The sequence below is a fragment of the Etheostoma spectabile genome, chromosome 8, assembly GCF_008692095.1.
Source record: "Etheostoma spectabile isolate EspeVRDwgs_2016 chromosome 8, UIUC_Espe_1.0, whole genome shotgun sequence".
NCBI lineage: Eukaryota > Metazoa > Chordata > Actinopteri > Perciformes > Percidae > Etheostoma > Etheostoma spectabile.
In genome coordinates this window covers 34057280-34073649 of record NC_045740.1, presented here as the reverse complement: position 1 = coordinate 34073649, position 16370 = coordinate 34057280, and the positions used below count along the sequence as shown (strand labels likewise).

The 16370-nt window shown below is 40.9% G+C and overlaps 1 protein-coding gene across 2 annotated transcripts in view; it reads right to left on the bottom strand.

The window, feature by feature from the left end:
* The window catches only part of lrp5 (low density lipoprotein receptor-related protein 5), a 69790-nt gene that overhangs the window by 44862 nt on the left and 8558 nt on the right, over positions 1-16370 (bottom strand). Inside the window, exons 2-7 of one of the 2 annotated variants that reach the window (XM_032524291.1) lie at positions 10729-10929; positions 9788-10004; positions 6513-6581; positions 6089-6217; positions 1152-1348; positions 384-515 (exon numbers count right to left, since the gene is read on the bottom strand). In XM_032524291.1, coding sequence (XP_032380182.1) covers positions 384-515; positions 1152-1348; positions 6089-6217; positions 6513-6581; positions 9788-10004; positions 10729-10929 — 945 coding nt within the window. Of the gene's footprint in view, positions 1-103; positions 107-383; positions 516-1151; positions 1349-6088; positions 6218-6512; positions 6582-9787; positions 10005-10728; positions 10930-16370 lie in introns of both variants that reach the window. The other variant, XM_032524292.1, reaches the window with a different exon arrangement.

Below are 16370 nucleotides of genomic sequence, written 5' to 3'. Positions count from 1 at the left end.
TGTGTGTGGTAGAGCAAGTGAGAGAGTGATGGTGATTATCTTCAGAGCGAGTAGCCCTGTTCTTTCTGACCACTGTGGGACATCAGCAGCAGGAGAGGTTGACCCTCTCCTTGATTTCAAGTTGTTGATGGAGAAGGAGAACCAGGAAATGAGTAGGGAGAAATGCAACGCTACCGAACCACCGCCAAACGGACCAATCACAGTTGTCTGCATCACCGCAACATGTACTTACATTTTTCGAGAGGTGACAACAGGCTACGGTAAGGTTGGTTTGTCTATGTACTTACGTACGTACAAACGCACGTACCCACAGCGTTGATTTAACGCAGAAGCATAAATTGGCTGTTAGTTGAGGACAGTACTAATGTGAATAGGACCCTTACCTGGTTTGCATGTCTTTCCATCTGGTTTCAGCTGGACTCCTGTGGGGCAGGCACAGCTGTAGAAGGGCTGGACTGGAGAGAGCAGGCAGAGATGACTACAGCCTCCGTTAGTGTCACTGCAGGGAGTCTGGACTGCAGCCAAGACAGAGAGAGACAGAAGAAGAAGAAAACAGGATTAGAACAAGGATGTAAAACTGTAATCATTTATCACAGATCAATGACACTACTCACTCTACTGCATATGCACTGTACTCAGTAATGGAATGTAACTAAGTACATTTACTCCAGTACTGTACCAAATGTTGAGGTACTTGTACTTTACTTGAGTCTTTTCTGTTCATGCCACTTTCTACTTTTTACTCCACTACATTCATCTCACAGGTTTAGTTACACTTTACACATTAAGATTACTGCACACAAAACACATGTCGTTTATAAAATCTGATGTTTTATTATAAGGTAAACTAGTAACAATATAACGGCCTACAAGTCCAGCTGAGATTATGAGACCATTAAACACACAGCTGGTTGGATCCTTCACACTCTCTAAAAATGGGAGGATTCTTTTTGTACTTTTTTACTTTAACTACACTTTCCTGATGATACTAAAAGACTTTTACTTAAGTAACATTTTTAATGCAGGACTTTTACTTGTAACAGAGTATTTTTACAGTGTGTTATTAGTACTTTTACTGAAGTAAAGGATCTGAATACTTCTTCCACTGCTGACTGTACTGTACACACACATACAGGAAAGACTTCTCTTACTGTAAGGCTGCCGATGGGCCTCCAGGACCTGGATGTCCATAGGAGAGTAAATCCCATTGAGGATCTCTCTGGTTTTGTCTCCACTGTGTTTGTTGCAGGCGTGGATGGAGCGGGTCTGCCAGTCGGTCCAGTATAAGGTCTCCTCAGACAGAGTTAGAGCAAACGGATGGGTCAGCGTACCCTCCACCACGGTTTCACTGCAGGACAAAAACACAAAGCTTGCTGTTTTGTGCTGTATTCCAAACTGCTACTTGTCTACCACGGAAGGGAACTCAAAATACTTCTATAAATCTGGGAAATTTAAAACTGTGTATATTTTGAGAAACCACTAAGCTGTTTAAAGCCAGAGATAAACTTGCCTTAAACTACACAAACACATGTCTCCCATATCCTGTGTCCGTTGGGAACGTTGGTTGTATAATTACTCAGAAATTAACGGAACCTGATTGTTGTCTACACTAACACTCAGTGAAACAGCAAATACATCTCATGTTAAAGGGTAACTACCGTTTTTTCAACCTGGATCCTATTTAAATTTGTCACCTGATTAATATACTACAGCTCCTCACCTTTCTAAGGATGCCCAACATGTCCATATCTATTGTGGAATTATGGAATAAACCCAGCTCAAAAATCAAGATTTTGACAATTATATTGCTAAAGTCCCATCTGACAACATGATGGAAAGTATTTCTAAGGAGGTCGACCTTTCTGTTAAAGCATACAAACATCCGCGAAATTGCATTTGCTTAACCCACCAGATTCATGCAAATAAACATCATCGTCATTTTAGCATCGTAAAATACACTTCATCCAAAGTCGACAGAAACACACACACGCAAAAAACACGTTTGCTAACAGAGAGCCACAATTGACTCCTAAACTGTAATGCCCATTAAACCACACAAAAACAAAAGGTGTTGGACTATTTGAACAACTCAACTTTACTATTGTGCCACCCTTTTTTTTAGCTCCACTGTTGATGATGCTAAATCCTTTGTTTGTATGAGCTTTTCTTTTTGGCAGGAGGGCGATTTTTCAGAAAAGCGCTGAAAATGAAAGAATAGAAATGGAAAGGAGTTCTTCTCTGAAGAGCACACGCGTCATCATAAGCGGCTCATTAGACATCTGGTGCAAAAGGGAAGTTTAGGCCTGATGGAGGCACGAGAGGAAAGGTCAGAGAACCATTAGGCATCCTCCCCCCCGGGACCATGAACATCTAGAACACATTCCAATGCAATGTGGATGCCAATACACACTTTCTTATTAAAGCAGCACATTGTGCAGCCTCGGTGAAGGTATGCCCTCTCCCGATCCTTAGGGCCAAACATTTACAAAGAGCATGAAGCGGAGAGAAATGTTAGATTGAATCAGGCGAGAGTGGCTCTTTTCTAAAACACACTTTAAAATCACTTACAGGAAAATGCACGCACACAAACACACTTAGGCACCGGATCAAAGGAGGCGTGTATTAAGAATATCAACACACCAGAAACTGGCTTTCATCAATCATCATTTTCAGTCCTGTGTGTGTGTGTGTGTGTGTGTGTGTGTGTGTGTGTGTGTGTGTGTGTGTGTGTGTGTGTGTTGTGTGTGTGTGTGTGTGTGTGTGTGTGTGAAAAGCAGAGCAGACTGCCAGCAGTGGTTAAGAAAAAAATAAGGACATTTTAATCAACTCCATTTCAAAGCTCGTTCAGTGTGTGTATGTGTGTGTGTGTGTGTGTGTGTGTGTGTGTGTGTGTGTGTGTGTGTATTAGTAGAAAGACAAGGCAAACTATATCATTGATGAAAGCCTACCGTTCTAACTGAGCTGCATGTGTCCATGTCTCTACTGTGACTTGATGAGCATTCGTGCAACAGAACACCACATCCTCCTAACGTACATACTAATGATGCACAGACACCACTTTTTACAGTACTTACATTTAGGTACTTGCCGATACCGAGTACCGATAAGAGTACTTAATAATCCCTCTGGGGTCCGAGGGTGTTTTCAGACACAAATTGACATTCAGTATTTTCAAAGAACCACGCCTTTTTTTTTCAAAGCTCAGTGCCTGGGCCTTGACATTTTGCAAGGCTAGTGTCAATAAAATTAATCATTTTATTCCTGATATCAAAAATACTGAGTGAACTTTAGAAAGAATTAAGAACGTAAATTCAGATGACGTCATTCACGTGCATATTAAGTACCCATGTGGATTTACCGATCTAGCGGAGAGGACGGTTTGTTTACGCCAGCAGTTAAGCTCACAGGATTGTGTCCAATTTAAAGACTTGTGGCAAAGTATAACAGTTAATACAGTTAGATCAAACACCGAGAGCTTTCGTTTTAGCCTGTTTGTGATTTGTGATATTTACAGAGTAGCGCTGTGGTTGTTAAAACAGAGCTGTGTAGAAACCGCAGGAGGACAGAGCAGATTGAAATTTAACTGTCTTCATGTTTATGCCCGTTAAACTGATGACAGACACTGGGCTAACACCACTGCACCAACTATCAGTGGTGAAGTTTACGGGCAACTTATGGGTGCTTTTTCACAAAGGTTTCTGTGATGTGGTGACAGCTGGGAATCTCTCGAATCGAGACTGACAATGGCTGGTCGTCAAGTGCAATCATGCATTGGACAAGAGCCTAGTTATCTTTTGTTACAGCCAAAAGTCTCCAAACGGCTGGCATTACTCCACTGCCATTGCTATACCTGCTCAACGGAGAAGTTAATTCACATTGCTATGAGGTGATATCGGGTGTGGTAGTACCTGAGTAATTTTATCACCACAAGTAAGAGTACATACGCATGGCATCGGACTGATACCCGATACTGGTATTAGTATCGGAGCCTCCCTAGTACATAAAAACATGATGGCGGACCAATGAGTGCTGGAGTTACATAAAAACACGGTGTTGTCCAGCATCAAGCAACACAAGGGAGAGCTAGTGGATTTACTGATTTTAGAACTAGCGTGCTGTTGTCAGTAGAACAGACGCCACTTTTTCCCAACAGCGTAAAACTTTTCCCCCAAATTTTGGTTTGGATTTAATCCAACCTTGACACAAATTTAATACAATTTTACATATATTGTCAAATCATAAGATAAGTTATCTCAAGACCCTTTACAGATAGAGTAGGTCTAGACCACACTCTATAATTTACAGGAAACCAACAATTCCTCCAAAAGCAAGCAGTTGTTGCAACAGCGCCGAGGACGTTTAACAGGCAGACACATGACAACATTTTATGCTTTTTCACAGCTGACAATAGAGAGATGACAGGAAAGAGAGACAGGAAATGCATGTAACAAAGGTCCCGTGATCAGCGTTTAACACATACAATTTGAATCGGTTAAGAAGAATGGGTTCAAACATGCACCTCTGTTAGGGCTGGGTACTGAACTTTGATACTGTTAAGGCACCGGACAAATTGCCTCCTTAGTATCAAGTATCAAAAAATGCCTCATCATTCAATACCAAACTTCAATACCTAAAGAGTAAATGTTATTAGCATCAGTGAGCCAATGAGCATGCAGCCTGCTTCGACCAATATCTAATAACGTCTGTGATTGGCTGTCTAACATTACACGTCGTAGAGACACTTCGATAAAAATGATGGTGAAAAATATTCACAGGAACCGGTATCAACACTAGTATCAGCATCAAAAATATTTAAATGACAAACAGCTCTGACAACCATTCTAAAAACAGAGAGAATGATAAAATGTGGAGAAAAAAGGCTGACGTGTGTGTGTGTGTGTGTGTGTGTGTGTGTGTGTGTGTGTGTGTGTGTGTGTGTGTGTGTGTGTGTGTGTGTGTGTGTGTGTGTGTGTGTGTGTGTGTGTGTGTGTGCGCGTGTGTGTGTGTTTTAACTGGGGCCTCCATACCACAGCTGTTTGTGTTGGACAGCTCTCTCATACTCTCTCATTCTCTTCATATTTCTTTAATTCTGTCTGTATAGCAATTCTTTTCTCTTCTCTTCCTCCCTTTTTTCTGTTGGAAAAAAGTTGTAAAGGGTGAAAACTCTACTTTCTGCTGGTCTTTCATGTTTCAATAAGGGGTCCAGTCTGGATCAACGAGATTTCCAGGGTAACTGCCTCCACCGGATGTCCCTCACCTGTCCTCTGTGTTAGCGTTCTCAAACTCTATACTCTTTGGGAACCAACAACAACCTTGGAGCTAGCGAGCTTGACGCTGAAAATGTCAAATTTTAAAAAAAGATTTGGAAGGTGCAACAAGGCAGGCCTGCTCGGGTCTTTCTGGGAATGACTGTAAAGATATATAAAGAATATGTTTAGGGAATTTCCTCTCTAACAGACATTTTGAGAGCGATTGGTGGGATTGCTGTGGACAAAGTACACACAGAGATACACTGGTAAGAGCTAATGAGGTTTAATGTAGCGGTGAAATTCTGCCTGTATGCACATTTTTTCAGCCTAATATTGTTGCAAAGAGCAGCAAATTGTTGTATCAAAAGCAAAAAGAAGAAATAAGACACCTCCCCTGTTCTGCCAGAGCGGCTGCTTCATTGCTCTCTGCAAATATATCTGCCAGCATCATTACTACCTTAGCATCCACCTGCGCTCTGACTTATCATCTGGGGAGAGATATTTTATATCATCACGCCACTATCTGAGCCGAGACGGCAGAGATGAACTGTACTGCCAGGCTGTATTCTCATATCAATAAATTTCTCGACGTGTGTTGGCTGACTGAATTGTATCTGTAAAAATCTTCTCCACTCCCCACATGGAAGTTCATTTGAGATTACAGGTACTTAAGATGAAATGTAACTTTTTAAATAAGCTGAAGGAGTTTTTTCTTCATAATATTGATTTATGAATTAAATATAAGCATACTAAAGAAAATGTCATGTAAGTTAGCACAGGTCTACTATTAACTTTGAACGGATTCACTCCCACACAGAGACATAGACAGAGGGCCATACCGTGCGGATCCGTCCAGGTTGGCTCTGTGAATGAAGCTAAGTTTGGCATCGGCCCAGTACAGCTTCTGCTCCACCAGGTCTATGGTCAGACCGTTGGGCCAGTATATGTCCACCACCACGATAACTTTCCTGTTAGAGACAGAGGCAAACAAAATGGTTGTACAACTTGTAATCTCATTAAGTTAGTTTCTGTAGGATTGTTACTGCTTCTGTACTGGCTGCAACGGGAATACTGTACTATAAAGTCCAGTTCAGACTGAAGGTTTGCAACAAGAAGATCCGAAACTTGCAACTACTTGCACCGGTCTGCAGCGTTGAAACCTTTCCTGCAACGCTCTAAAACGTTTTTTTCCTCATTGTGAATCTTTGGTCTGAACTGGGCTTTACAACATGACTGTAAATACAGAAGAGCTAGATAGAGTACCTGTTGCTGCCGTCCATACCAGCCCGCTCTATCCTGGGCTCCTCTCCCCAGTCTGTCCAGTACATGTAGCTGGAGGACAAACAGAAGAAACATGTCAAAGACACAAACACAGGGCCCAGTTTGCAATTCGAGTACTGATAAGTTTATATAAATATAGTCTATATCGACAACGTTCCACTTCAGGGATTGCTCTGGTGCCGCCGGAAATTTTGCTGGATGTCCTTCCCCTTACCTGGTCCTCAGATCTCTGCAGGGTAAATCCAGACAGCTAGCTAGACTATCTGTCCAATCTGAGGACTATGGTTACCTGGTCCTCAGGTCTCTCCAGGGTAAATCCAGACAGCTAGCTAGACTATCTGTCCAATCTGAGGACTATGGTTACCTGGTCCTCAGGTCTCTGCAGGGTAAATCCAGACAGCTAGCTAGACTATCTGTCCAATCTGAGGACTATGGTTACCTGGTCCTCAGGTCTCTGCAGGGTAAATCCAGACAACTAGCTAGACTATCTGTCCAATCTGAGGACTATGGTTACCTGGTCCTCAGATCTCTGCAGGGTAAATCCAGACAACTAGCTAGACTATCTGTCCAATCAGAGTTTTCTGTTGACGACTAAAACTACTTCTGAACATACACATGCTCCACCAAAACAAGTTCCTTCCTGAAACTAGTTTGCATTTCTAGTTCTGCCCAAAACGATTGTGATTGGTTTAAAGAAATGCCGATGAACCAGAGTACGTTTCTCTCCCATCCAGGAATGCTGTGTGGACTAGCTGCTCTTCTGCAACGCTGTGGAGGAAGGTCTCGACATGAGACCAACACGGGACTAAGATAAATATAATCTTGTTAAATGTCGACAAAACTAATTGTATACTGTGTATACTAATTGTATACTGTACAGATAAGGATTTGTTCTGGCTCAGAATGGGCCTTGGGGTCAGGGGGTCTACATTGTGGTACATTTTTATGCAATAATTTATGTTTAATTATATCCACAAGAAAACAAAAATTTCAGGCAAAAGATGACAATTGTTATATATAAAAATATAATGGGATGTACGCTCTGCGCCTCCCCGTAATTCATTTTACACACCTGGAAGGGCATTAACCTGCTTATACCGCAGTCAGTTGCCAAAGACATTTTTATTGCAATGTGCTTTACAACCAAAATTTAAAGTTTTTTTCATACAATAACTTCCTTTCCTTGGTAACACCTGAGGGTACCTGAAACTATCATCCCCATCCAATAAGGTTCTTGTGCAATGGAAACGTTGTTCACTGCTCCAATAAATTGGACCATGCTGTGTATTTTCCTTTGGCGCTGGCTAAAACCTGTTCAGAGTGCACCCAAATTCCTCAGTGCAGGAAAAACCCAGCAGATACTTGGTAATCATGGCGAGACACAGACATGTGTGGAACACCTGACTAGCAAACAGGAACTAGGGAAGATACGGTAATTTTGGATAGAAACTAATCATGTTTCTCTTCTGCTTGTCACAAGACAATTCCACAGTCTACAATCATACCTACAAATAATCGTGCTGAGTCAAATCTAACAACAGGTACAAAGACAACAACTACAACAATAAGAGGGTTTTCACACTTGGTCCATTCCAGCCCTCCAAATGAAGACCTATCAGTCAGCATTTTCTGCACTTATGTGAACAGTCCAAAGGGACTCAGACTCCTCTGGAACAAACCTCACTCACACTCCTAAAGAGACATGGCAGACACACAGATACAGGAAGCTACTCTGAGTTGGGACGTTTGGGTTCCAAACCGTGTCTGCTTGAACCATCCAAAGCTGAAGTGACTTGGATTCATATGTTTTACACTGATTTAAAGAACAAGAACAACCTGAATTTAAGGGTGTTTTAACATATGGTCCTCTTCACGCAAACCATGTCAGTTTACTTTAAAGATTGTCTCGCATAGCCAGACCTTCCTCAACAGCGCAGCGGAGGAGGGTAATGACATCCAGCTTGAAATGTCTTCTCTCTGTTGCTGTCAGCTGTCTTTTCAGGAAAATGTGCAACCCTCCTCCTCCGTCCCTTCCACCTCTGGTCATCGTCAATCCCAGCACCCTGAGTCCCCTTCCAGCAGTCAACTCCTTCGTTCGGTCTTCGGGTTCCTTGTCCACCATCATCAGAGTCTGGGGGGTATATGTCTTGGCTTCTCTACCCCTTTATTTTATAACGATGGAGTCTAATCTGCAAAGAATCTGTACATTTCATATTATGCATATGTACAATAAATCTTTGCATATCTGCATTAAGTCACTACTGATATAAACAGGTCTAAGTTCTTTTGGAGGGCTGAAACGGACCAAGTGTGAAAACACCCGTATAGTTGTGGTCTTCGTAACCGTTGCTGCATTTGACTTAGCAAGTATGAAAGGACAGATGACAACCTGTTTGTGTTCTTGGCCTACACCTACACTCTTTTGTCCCACCGGCCCTGCACCTACCGAGGTTCAGTTACAGTATGACCAAAAACTCCCAACACAGACACACCCTGTGGCTATCGTGATCTATAGAAATGTTAGCTGTTCACATCTGACTGTTCCTCATGCTGACATGGTGTTCAGGCTGTTTACACTATGATGGAGTCATACTGCTTGGGCAATACAGGAAACAAGAGAGTGTTTATTGAAAGGAAAAGATTCAGTGCATTCAGCCTGAACTAAGTAGGCCAATGGACTCATTGAACCTCTAGTTTACGAACAGTGTCTTTATACAAGTTCTGCAGAAGTCATGGTTGGAGACTTCTGTAGTCCAAACCATCATGAAAACTGTTAACACAATCATAAATCATTCTGCTACATTGTATTCAAGACAGAATTAAGCCACAGTAAAATAAAGTAAATCTATCATCTGAGGAGCTCCAGTTGTGTTAAGAGAGAGTTTGGTTTATATATATATATATATATATATATATATATATATATATATATATATATATATCTTGAATTGAGCATGTTGTCTGTCCAGTTCTTAAAAACGTGCACCATGTAGACCGGCTAAAGAAAGTGACAATCTAAGGGAGGCCTTCAAATGGTCTGTTCCAGAAACATATATTCTATATAAATATATATATATTATATCCTGAATGACTACAGGGAAATCCACACATATCGCATTTTTGAAGATACATTTATAATGATACTATCTATGTTACTATTGTCACCCTCAGTCTCAATAAATCTATTGCACTATAGTCCATGTTTGTCGTGCAGAGTACTATGGCGGTCTAAGTGTACTATGAAGAGTGTCTGTTACCGTTGAGCAGGGTTGAGAGCGATAGCCCTGGGCTGGTCCAAGTCCATCCAAAACAGGACCTTCCTAGAGGTGCCGTCCAAGTTTGCCACTTCAATCCGATTAGTCTCTGAGTCTGTCCAGTAGAGCTTTCTGCCCAACCAGTCACAGGCCAGCCCATCGGGAGAGTCCAGCCCTGATACAACCACAGTCTGGCCCGTTCCCAGCGCCTCTTTAAGGGCTGCAAACCGAAAACATAGACAGTGTGAGAAGGTGAAAGAGAACGGATGCATTCTTCATCAAACCAGTGAAGATGTGCTGGGGTTAAAGTGGGATTTGGCAGGTGGGGGAACCCTAAGATCGGGAGGACATGGTCCTTATTTATCTATTCATGTTGTATGAGTCCAATATGACAATCAGTTGAAAAAAACCTTGTGTTGTTAGAAAACTTTTTTGATTTGTTATGAATCTATTTTGATGCGTTGTGTAATTTTACATGTTTAAAAATATCTAAATTAATATCGATATTGCAGTATTCATAATCCCTATCACATTGTGTCATTATATTGCAACCATATTCGGAACGTTTTGTCGTGTCTGAACGTAGCCCTGTTCAACTGATTTTAACAGACAGTACTCGCCTGTCCTGCTAGTTTTCTAGACATGTGAACTCACCACGACAGACGGTAGCAGACAGACTGCTGAGACTGAACAGGAAACACAGGAATGGAAGTTTGGCGTTATTTTTAAAATAACGGGAAACACTTTATGAAGTGTAAGTATGAATCCAATTTGATTCATTCACTTGTTAATCGAAGGTACCTTGAACGCCGTTCTGGATCGCTCTGGCCCACTTTAACCCCTGAACATATGTAGCTCACAAAGCCACCTTTACTGCAGGTGTTTATGAGGAAACCTTCATTAAGCAGGAGACTAAAGACACAGGAAACAGTGTGCATTCTTACAGTTGGATGATTGATTCCAGTGCGTCTGTTTGATGGCCTCCTCACTGACGTCTGTCCAAAATATCAGGCCCTCGGAATACAGGAAGTCCACCGCTGCTGCATCCTCCAGGTCACTAACAACGATGGCCGACTCCCCCCGCACACCCTCTGCATCGACCAATCGTACGTCACGCCGGTTGGCAAACAGGAGGAGAGGTGAGCCTGGGAAGACAAAAAGAAAAATGACATTAAACCCAGTTGATTTGAACTTATCAAATTGCAATTCTTTTAATAAACAGAGAATAAATTGGCTCAAACTCATACATAAGTTTGCATTCTGACTATTCATCCAGGGGGCTTTGTAATATTTGCGTCTAGCCTGTTCATGCAAAACTGTGGAATTTCCCAGTGGATTAGGGAGCTGGACAACTTGTCTTATGTTTGATTTATTTGCAAAGAAATGTTTTTTGGGAATATCACATATTACTATCAATGTCATTTTTTATCTGAGCTTGTGTGTTTATGTGTTTAGAAGTGTGTTTCTTTCAGGGGTCACCATCCTTGAGACCAACACTACTCAGGCTGCATTTCACATTTTTTATTCACCAACAAATAGCCTAAACTGTACATATTTTACGTTATTACAGCTATGACTTTACTGTTACCTTCATACTCCTGACACACACACACACACTCTTGCTTTTCTTCTTTCACATTTTTCACACATTTTAGTTTAAATAACATCTCTGTTGCAGTATGCAGCCAAGGGTCCTACGACCGGAGAACGCATTTTAAATGGCATGTTCATTTGATTGTGGGAAGCAATCGCCATAGCGATTAGCATTCAATTAATTGTGCAGCCCTTTTTGTGAGTGCCTCACTTTAGTGCAATTCCAAAATATCATTGGGGTATTCTTTTTAATACTACAAATAATAATACACACAAGAATCAAGTAAGAACAATAAAGACAGCAACAACAATGGCTCTACTAAAGCCATGAATCCACTTGGTTCTATAGTCTGAATGAAATACACATCTGTTGATACATCATGCTGATATAACATTGAATCTCAGAGGAGTTTCATTTCACTGATAAGTTGGGCGGATTGCTTCAAAGGGGGATAAGAATCCCATCAAGGGCCAGGCATGTAAAGTGTATTAACATGCTTTTATTTAAGATAAGTCAAATATCTTTGACTGTATCATTGCATGTCTTATAAAGTCTTACTTACAGTTTGAAAGTCAGAAATAATAAAGACAAAAACGCCCAAAACTGTTAAACAAAGCAACAAAAACACTGTAAAAAGAACCAAAATCATCAGAGAAAGTGACAGAAATGTCAAAAAAGCGGTCCAAAATTAATTGGGATCCTTAATTGATCTGCGGGCCAGATCAAAGTCTGCGAGGGGCCGGATTTGGCCCGCGGCCCTTGAGTTTGACACATGTGGTCTAGCGTATCCAGATTATTACTGCTACACCCCCACCGTGCCACATGCCACAGTCAAGTTCACAACGAGCATGCCAAACTAGTTTTGGCAGAGAAAACACAGGACTGCTACTCTTTGGACCATGCGTCGTCAAAAACAGAAACCCTCCACCGTTACCGCCAACTGGCAACAGTCTGCCGAGGCCAAGACAGACGACAGGCACCGAGACCAAAAGATCCTCTGTGTTTTAAACAACTTTCACATTAATACGTCTGTCTTCATGCTTCACACACTGTGTATATATATATATATATATATATATATATATACCACACACACACATACGGTCCAAAGTTTGTGGTCACTTAGAAATTTCCATTGCACTCCATTATAGACAGAATCCCAGCTGAGATCAGTTGCATTGTTTTTTTAACCAGGGCAGCAGTTTTCAGATTACAGTATGTGCTGACATCATTGCAAATAGGTTTGCCAGTGTTTTTCTAGTTAGTTTTTTAAAATGATATCCGATTAGTAAACATAATGTGCCTTTGGATGATTGAATGAATGGTTGGTGATAATGGGTAATGTAGATACACTACCGGTCCAAAGTTTGGGGTCACTTAAAAATTTCCATACCACTCCATTATAGACAGAATACCAGCTGATCTGAGTGGGGGGGCTGATCTTTAATGCAATATCTACATTACCCCTTATCACCAACCATTCATTCAATCATCCAAAGGCACATTATGTTTACTAATCTGATATCATTTTAAAAAACTAACTAGACAAGACTAGACTGGAAAACCTATTTGCAATGATGTCAGCACATAATGTAATCTGAAAACTGCTGCGCTGGTTAAAAAAACAAAAAATGCAACTGATCTCAGCTGGGATTCTGTCTGTATAATGGAGTGCAGTGGAAATTTCTAAGTGACCCCAAACTTTTGACCGGTAGTGTATATACATACATATATATACACACACACACACACACACACACACACACACACACACACACACACACACACACACAATATATTATATATATATATATATATATATATATATATATATATATATATAAACACAGATCAATGTTTACTGATCAATGGGCAAAGAAATCAGGTTTGGGCCTGACAGGGTGGCAGGGCTGCTATGCTGTGGTTTGGCACAACATGCCTACTGTAATCCCAGAGCATTAAGACACGCCGCCTCTGTCAGTGCGCCCCCAAACAACACCCAGTCCTTAAAACACACACTAAATCTATTTAATAATTCTCTCTTTCACAAAAAGAACTTTGTGAAGGACACCAATGTGAAGGTCAATGTGAACTACTATTTGTATTAAACTACTCTGTGCAGGCTACAGCGGCGTTCCCAGTTGGATCTTTGGCAACAAAAGCGTTAGTCTTGATCTGTTCCCTACCGGTGTGTGATATTGTTTTATAGTTATTTTCTATAACATGTTGGTGGTTAGAGCATCCTAATGAGCAGGAGTCTGGATGGTTTAGTGTTTGTGTCTAGGGAGGTCCCGATCGCAAGGTTCGGATCAGAGCTGATATGGACATTGTATTCTTTTATACTTATTATATATAATAATTAGGGGTGCTCTACCAATTCAAAATTGATTCAAAGAATTAAAAAAAATAAAAGATTAATATTTTTATATTTCATTTTTTGTTTTATAATGTCGTGTTCTATACTATTTTACAGATTAACATTACTTGAATTCTTTTGACTATTGGGGCTTTCACAAAATATTTACACAATGAGATTTTTGATAAATAATCATTAGTAATCTGGATATAATGACTGAGTGGGTAAAGACAATAAAAAACAGTTACAACAGTCTGACATAACTTAACTGTAACGCGGTCTTTAACAGAAGACAACACTTATGCCATATGACGATGTCTAGTCTCATATCACAATATCGATATAATACTGATATATTGCCCGGCTCTAGAAAGAATCCCAGGAAACTTCTTTGGTTAAATCACTGTCATGTGACCCATTAACACAATCAACCACCTATGAAGTACCACGTCTTTTTACTATCATAAAACATTGTATTTTATACATAAGTGAACATAAAATTGACAACATTATCAACAGGCATAGCCCGTAAGACCTCAGCTAATGTTTATTAATTGCAGTTAAACAGAGAAACGGTGATTAGACAATTACTTAAGAAATGTTACAGGCCCAAATAAAAAAATAAGTGAGAGAAAGAGAGAGGGTGGGGGGAGGGGGGGGCAGACCACACACTCTGGCCTAAAAGAGACGCTCCGGTGGGGATTAGTGCCAGCTGACTGAGAGGACAAGCCCAGACTGCTGTATCCAAACACTACACTCACACACGCTATATATGTAAAGGCTCTGGCTGGCTAACAAACAGAAAGGGATGTATTTCAGACGCTTTCAGACACGCACCTCGCAGAGTACAGGCTCATTTAGCACGCATTTCCATACAAGCCACGACAGTAACGTCTCCATTAACACAGTCTGAATGTGGTCACAATAAGATCAAGAACCAGCAGCACAATATGAAATACATAGAGACATATTAAACGCACGTGCCAACTAGGGGTGGAACAACAATGGAAAATCCTATGCATCATGATTTTTTGGCGACAGTTTTTAAAATTCATTCATTTTTACCATAATCAATATTTTTCTTTTATCTTTTTACTAATGATTCACCTTAATGTTTTCTGTGCATATATATATATATATATATATATATATATGTATATATAAATGCTAATGCTATTATTATTCTATTCAACATAGATGACCCCTTAATAAATGTATTCTAAATATAAAATATGTACTTTTTTCAGCTATAATGAAAAGCTAAAAATGTTGAATTTTCAATTAAATCAAAATGTGTGACAATACGCCTAGCATGGTTGCATGGTGTGTGTGTGTGTGTGTGTGTGTGTGTTTTCATGGGTGCAACAGCACACAAAAGACAAAAAGACCAAAAAACGACATTTGAGATCGTCAATGTGATTAACAATCAAAGTGGGGGGACGCGCCTTCAGCGTGTGTGTATGTGTGTGTGTGTGTGTGTGTGGGGGGGGGTGTCATACTGAGGTGGCAGCTTAAAAAGAAAGAAAGGTCCCAAAAGAAGTTTCTAAAGCGTAGGCAATGCACTGCGGCACCCCTTTCTTCTCACACACACACACACACACACACAGTTCTCCTGCTTTGTTCTGCTTGGAGAACGCATTACATTTTATCAGGGCCCATCTTAACAGAACCCTCACTGTGTGTGTGTGTGTGTGTGTGTGTGTGTGTGTGTGTGTGTGAACAGGAAGGAAGAGGATTTTCTCACACCTCCCCAGTTGGGACAAGAAAATGTGTGTGACGAGGCAGGGAGCATATTTTTACGTGTGTGTGTGTGTGTGTGTGTGTGTGTGTGTGTGTGTGTGTGTGTGGACCCTAGAGAAATCAAGGTAGACTTCCACAGACTTCCTCTCTTTCTCCACCTCTGCTCCCTCTGTCCCATTTCTCCCTCCCCACCTCCCCTTGTCCACTTCTCTCTTCTTTTCTCTCAGCAACTTTTCCCTGATTCCAGCCTTCTTCATATCGGTCTCCCTCCATCAGGTTTGTATGAAATCCAAACAGCAAAGAACCTCCTCAAGTTTCACACCAGCGAAACACAAACAGGAAAAGATATAAATCTTTTCCTTACTTTTCTCCTCAGCACAAATCTCTTCAGTCACCAAATCTCTTCTCTCTGCATTTCCCCCCCAGCCCCCTCTTCTCCTTCCCCTGCTGCCAGCAGCTTACCAACACATATGTGAATTGCATAGTCTTCATTTTTTCCCCATTTCAGACTGTATTTTACAAAGTTTCTATTAGTGGTTGAGCAGTAATAGGTAGATTAGGTAGTCATTTTGATATTCCATATTATATGTATTTATTACATACAAAGTATTACATTTCCTTTCTGAATGAATGAAAACACTGAGCAGTATGAGCTCCGTTCCCAGTCAACCTCCGTCAGGTCCTGCCCTGTTTTGTGGAGTGCCGAGTGTGCCTCCATCCAAACAAAAGAACAGCTCAGTGTCTGAAGCCTGAATGCAGTGAATGCAGTGGTCCATATGCTGCAGGCTAATGGAGAGCAGTGTGGAAATCACATATTGGTCGGTCCCAGCAGTGGGAAGAGAAAATACCCAGGTCCGCTGGGCAGAGGTTCTTTTTTTTTTTTTTTGGGCGGCCCA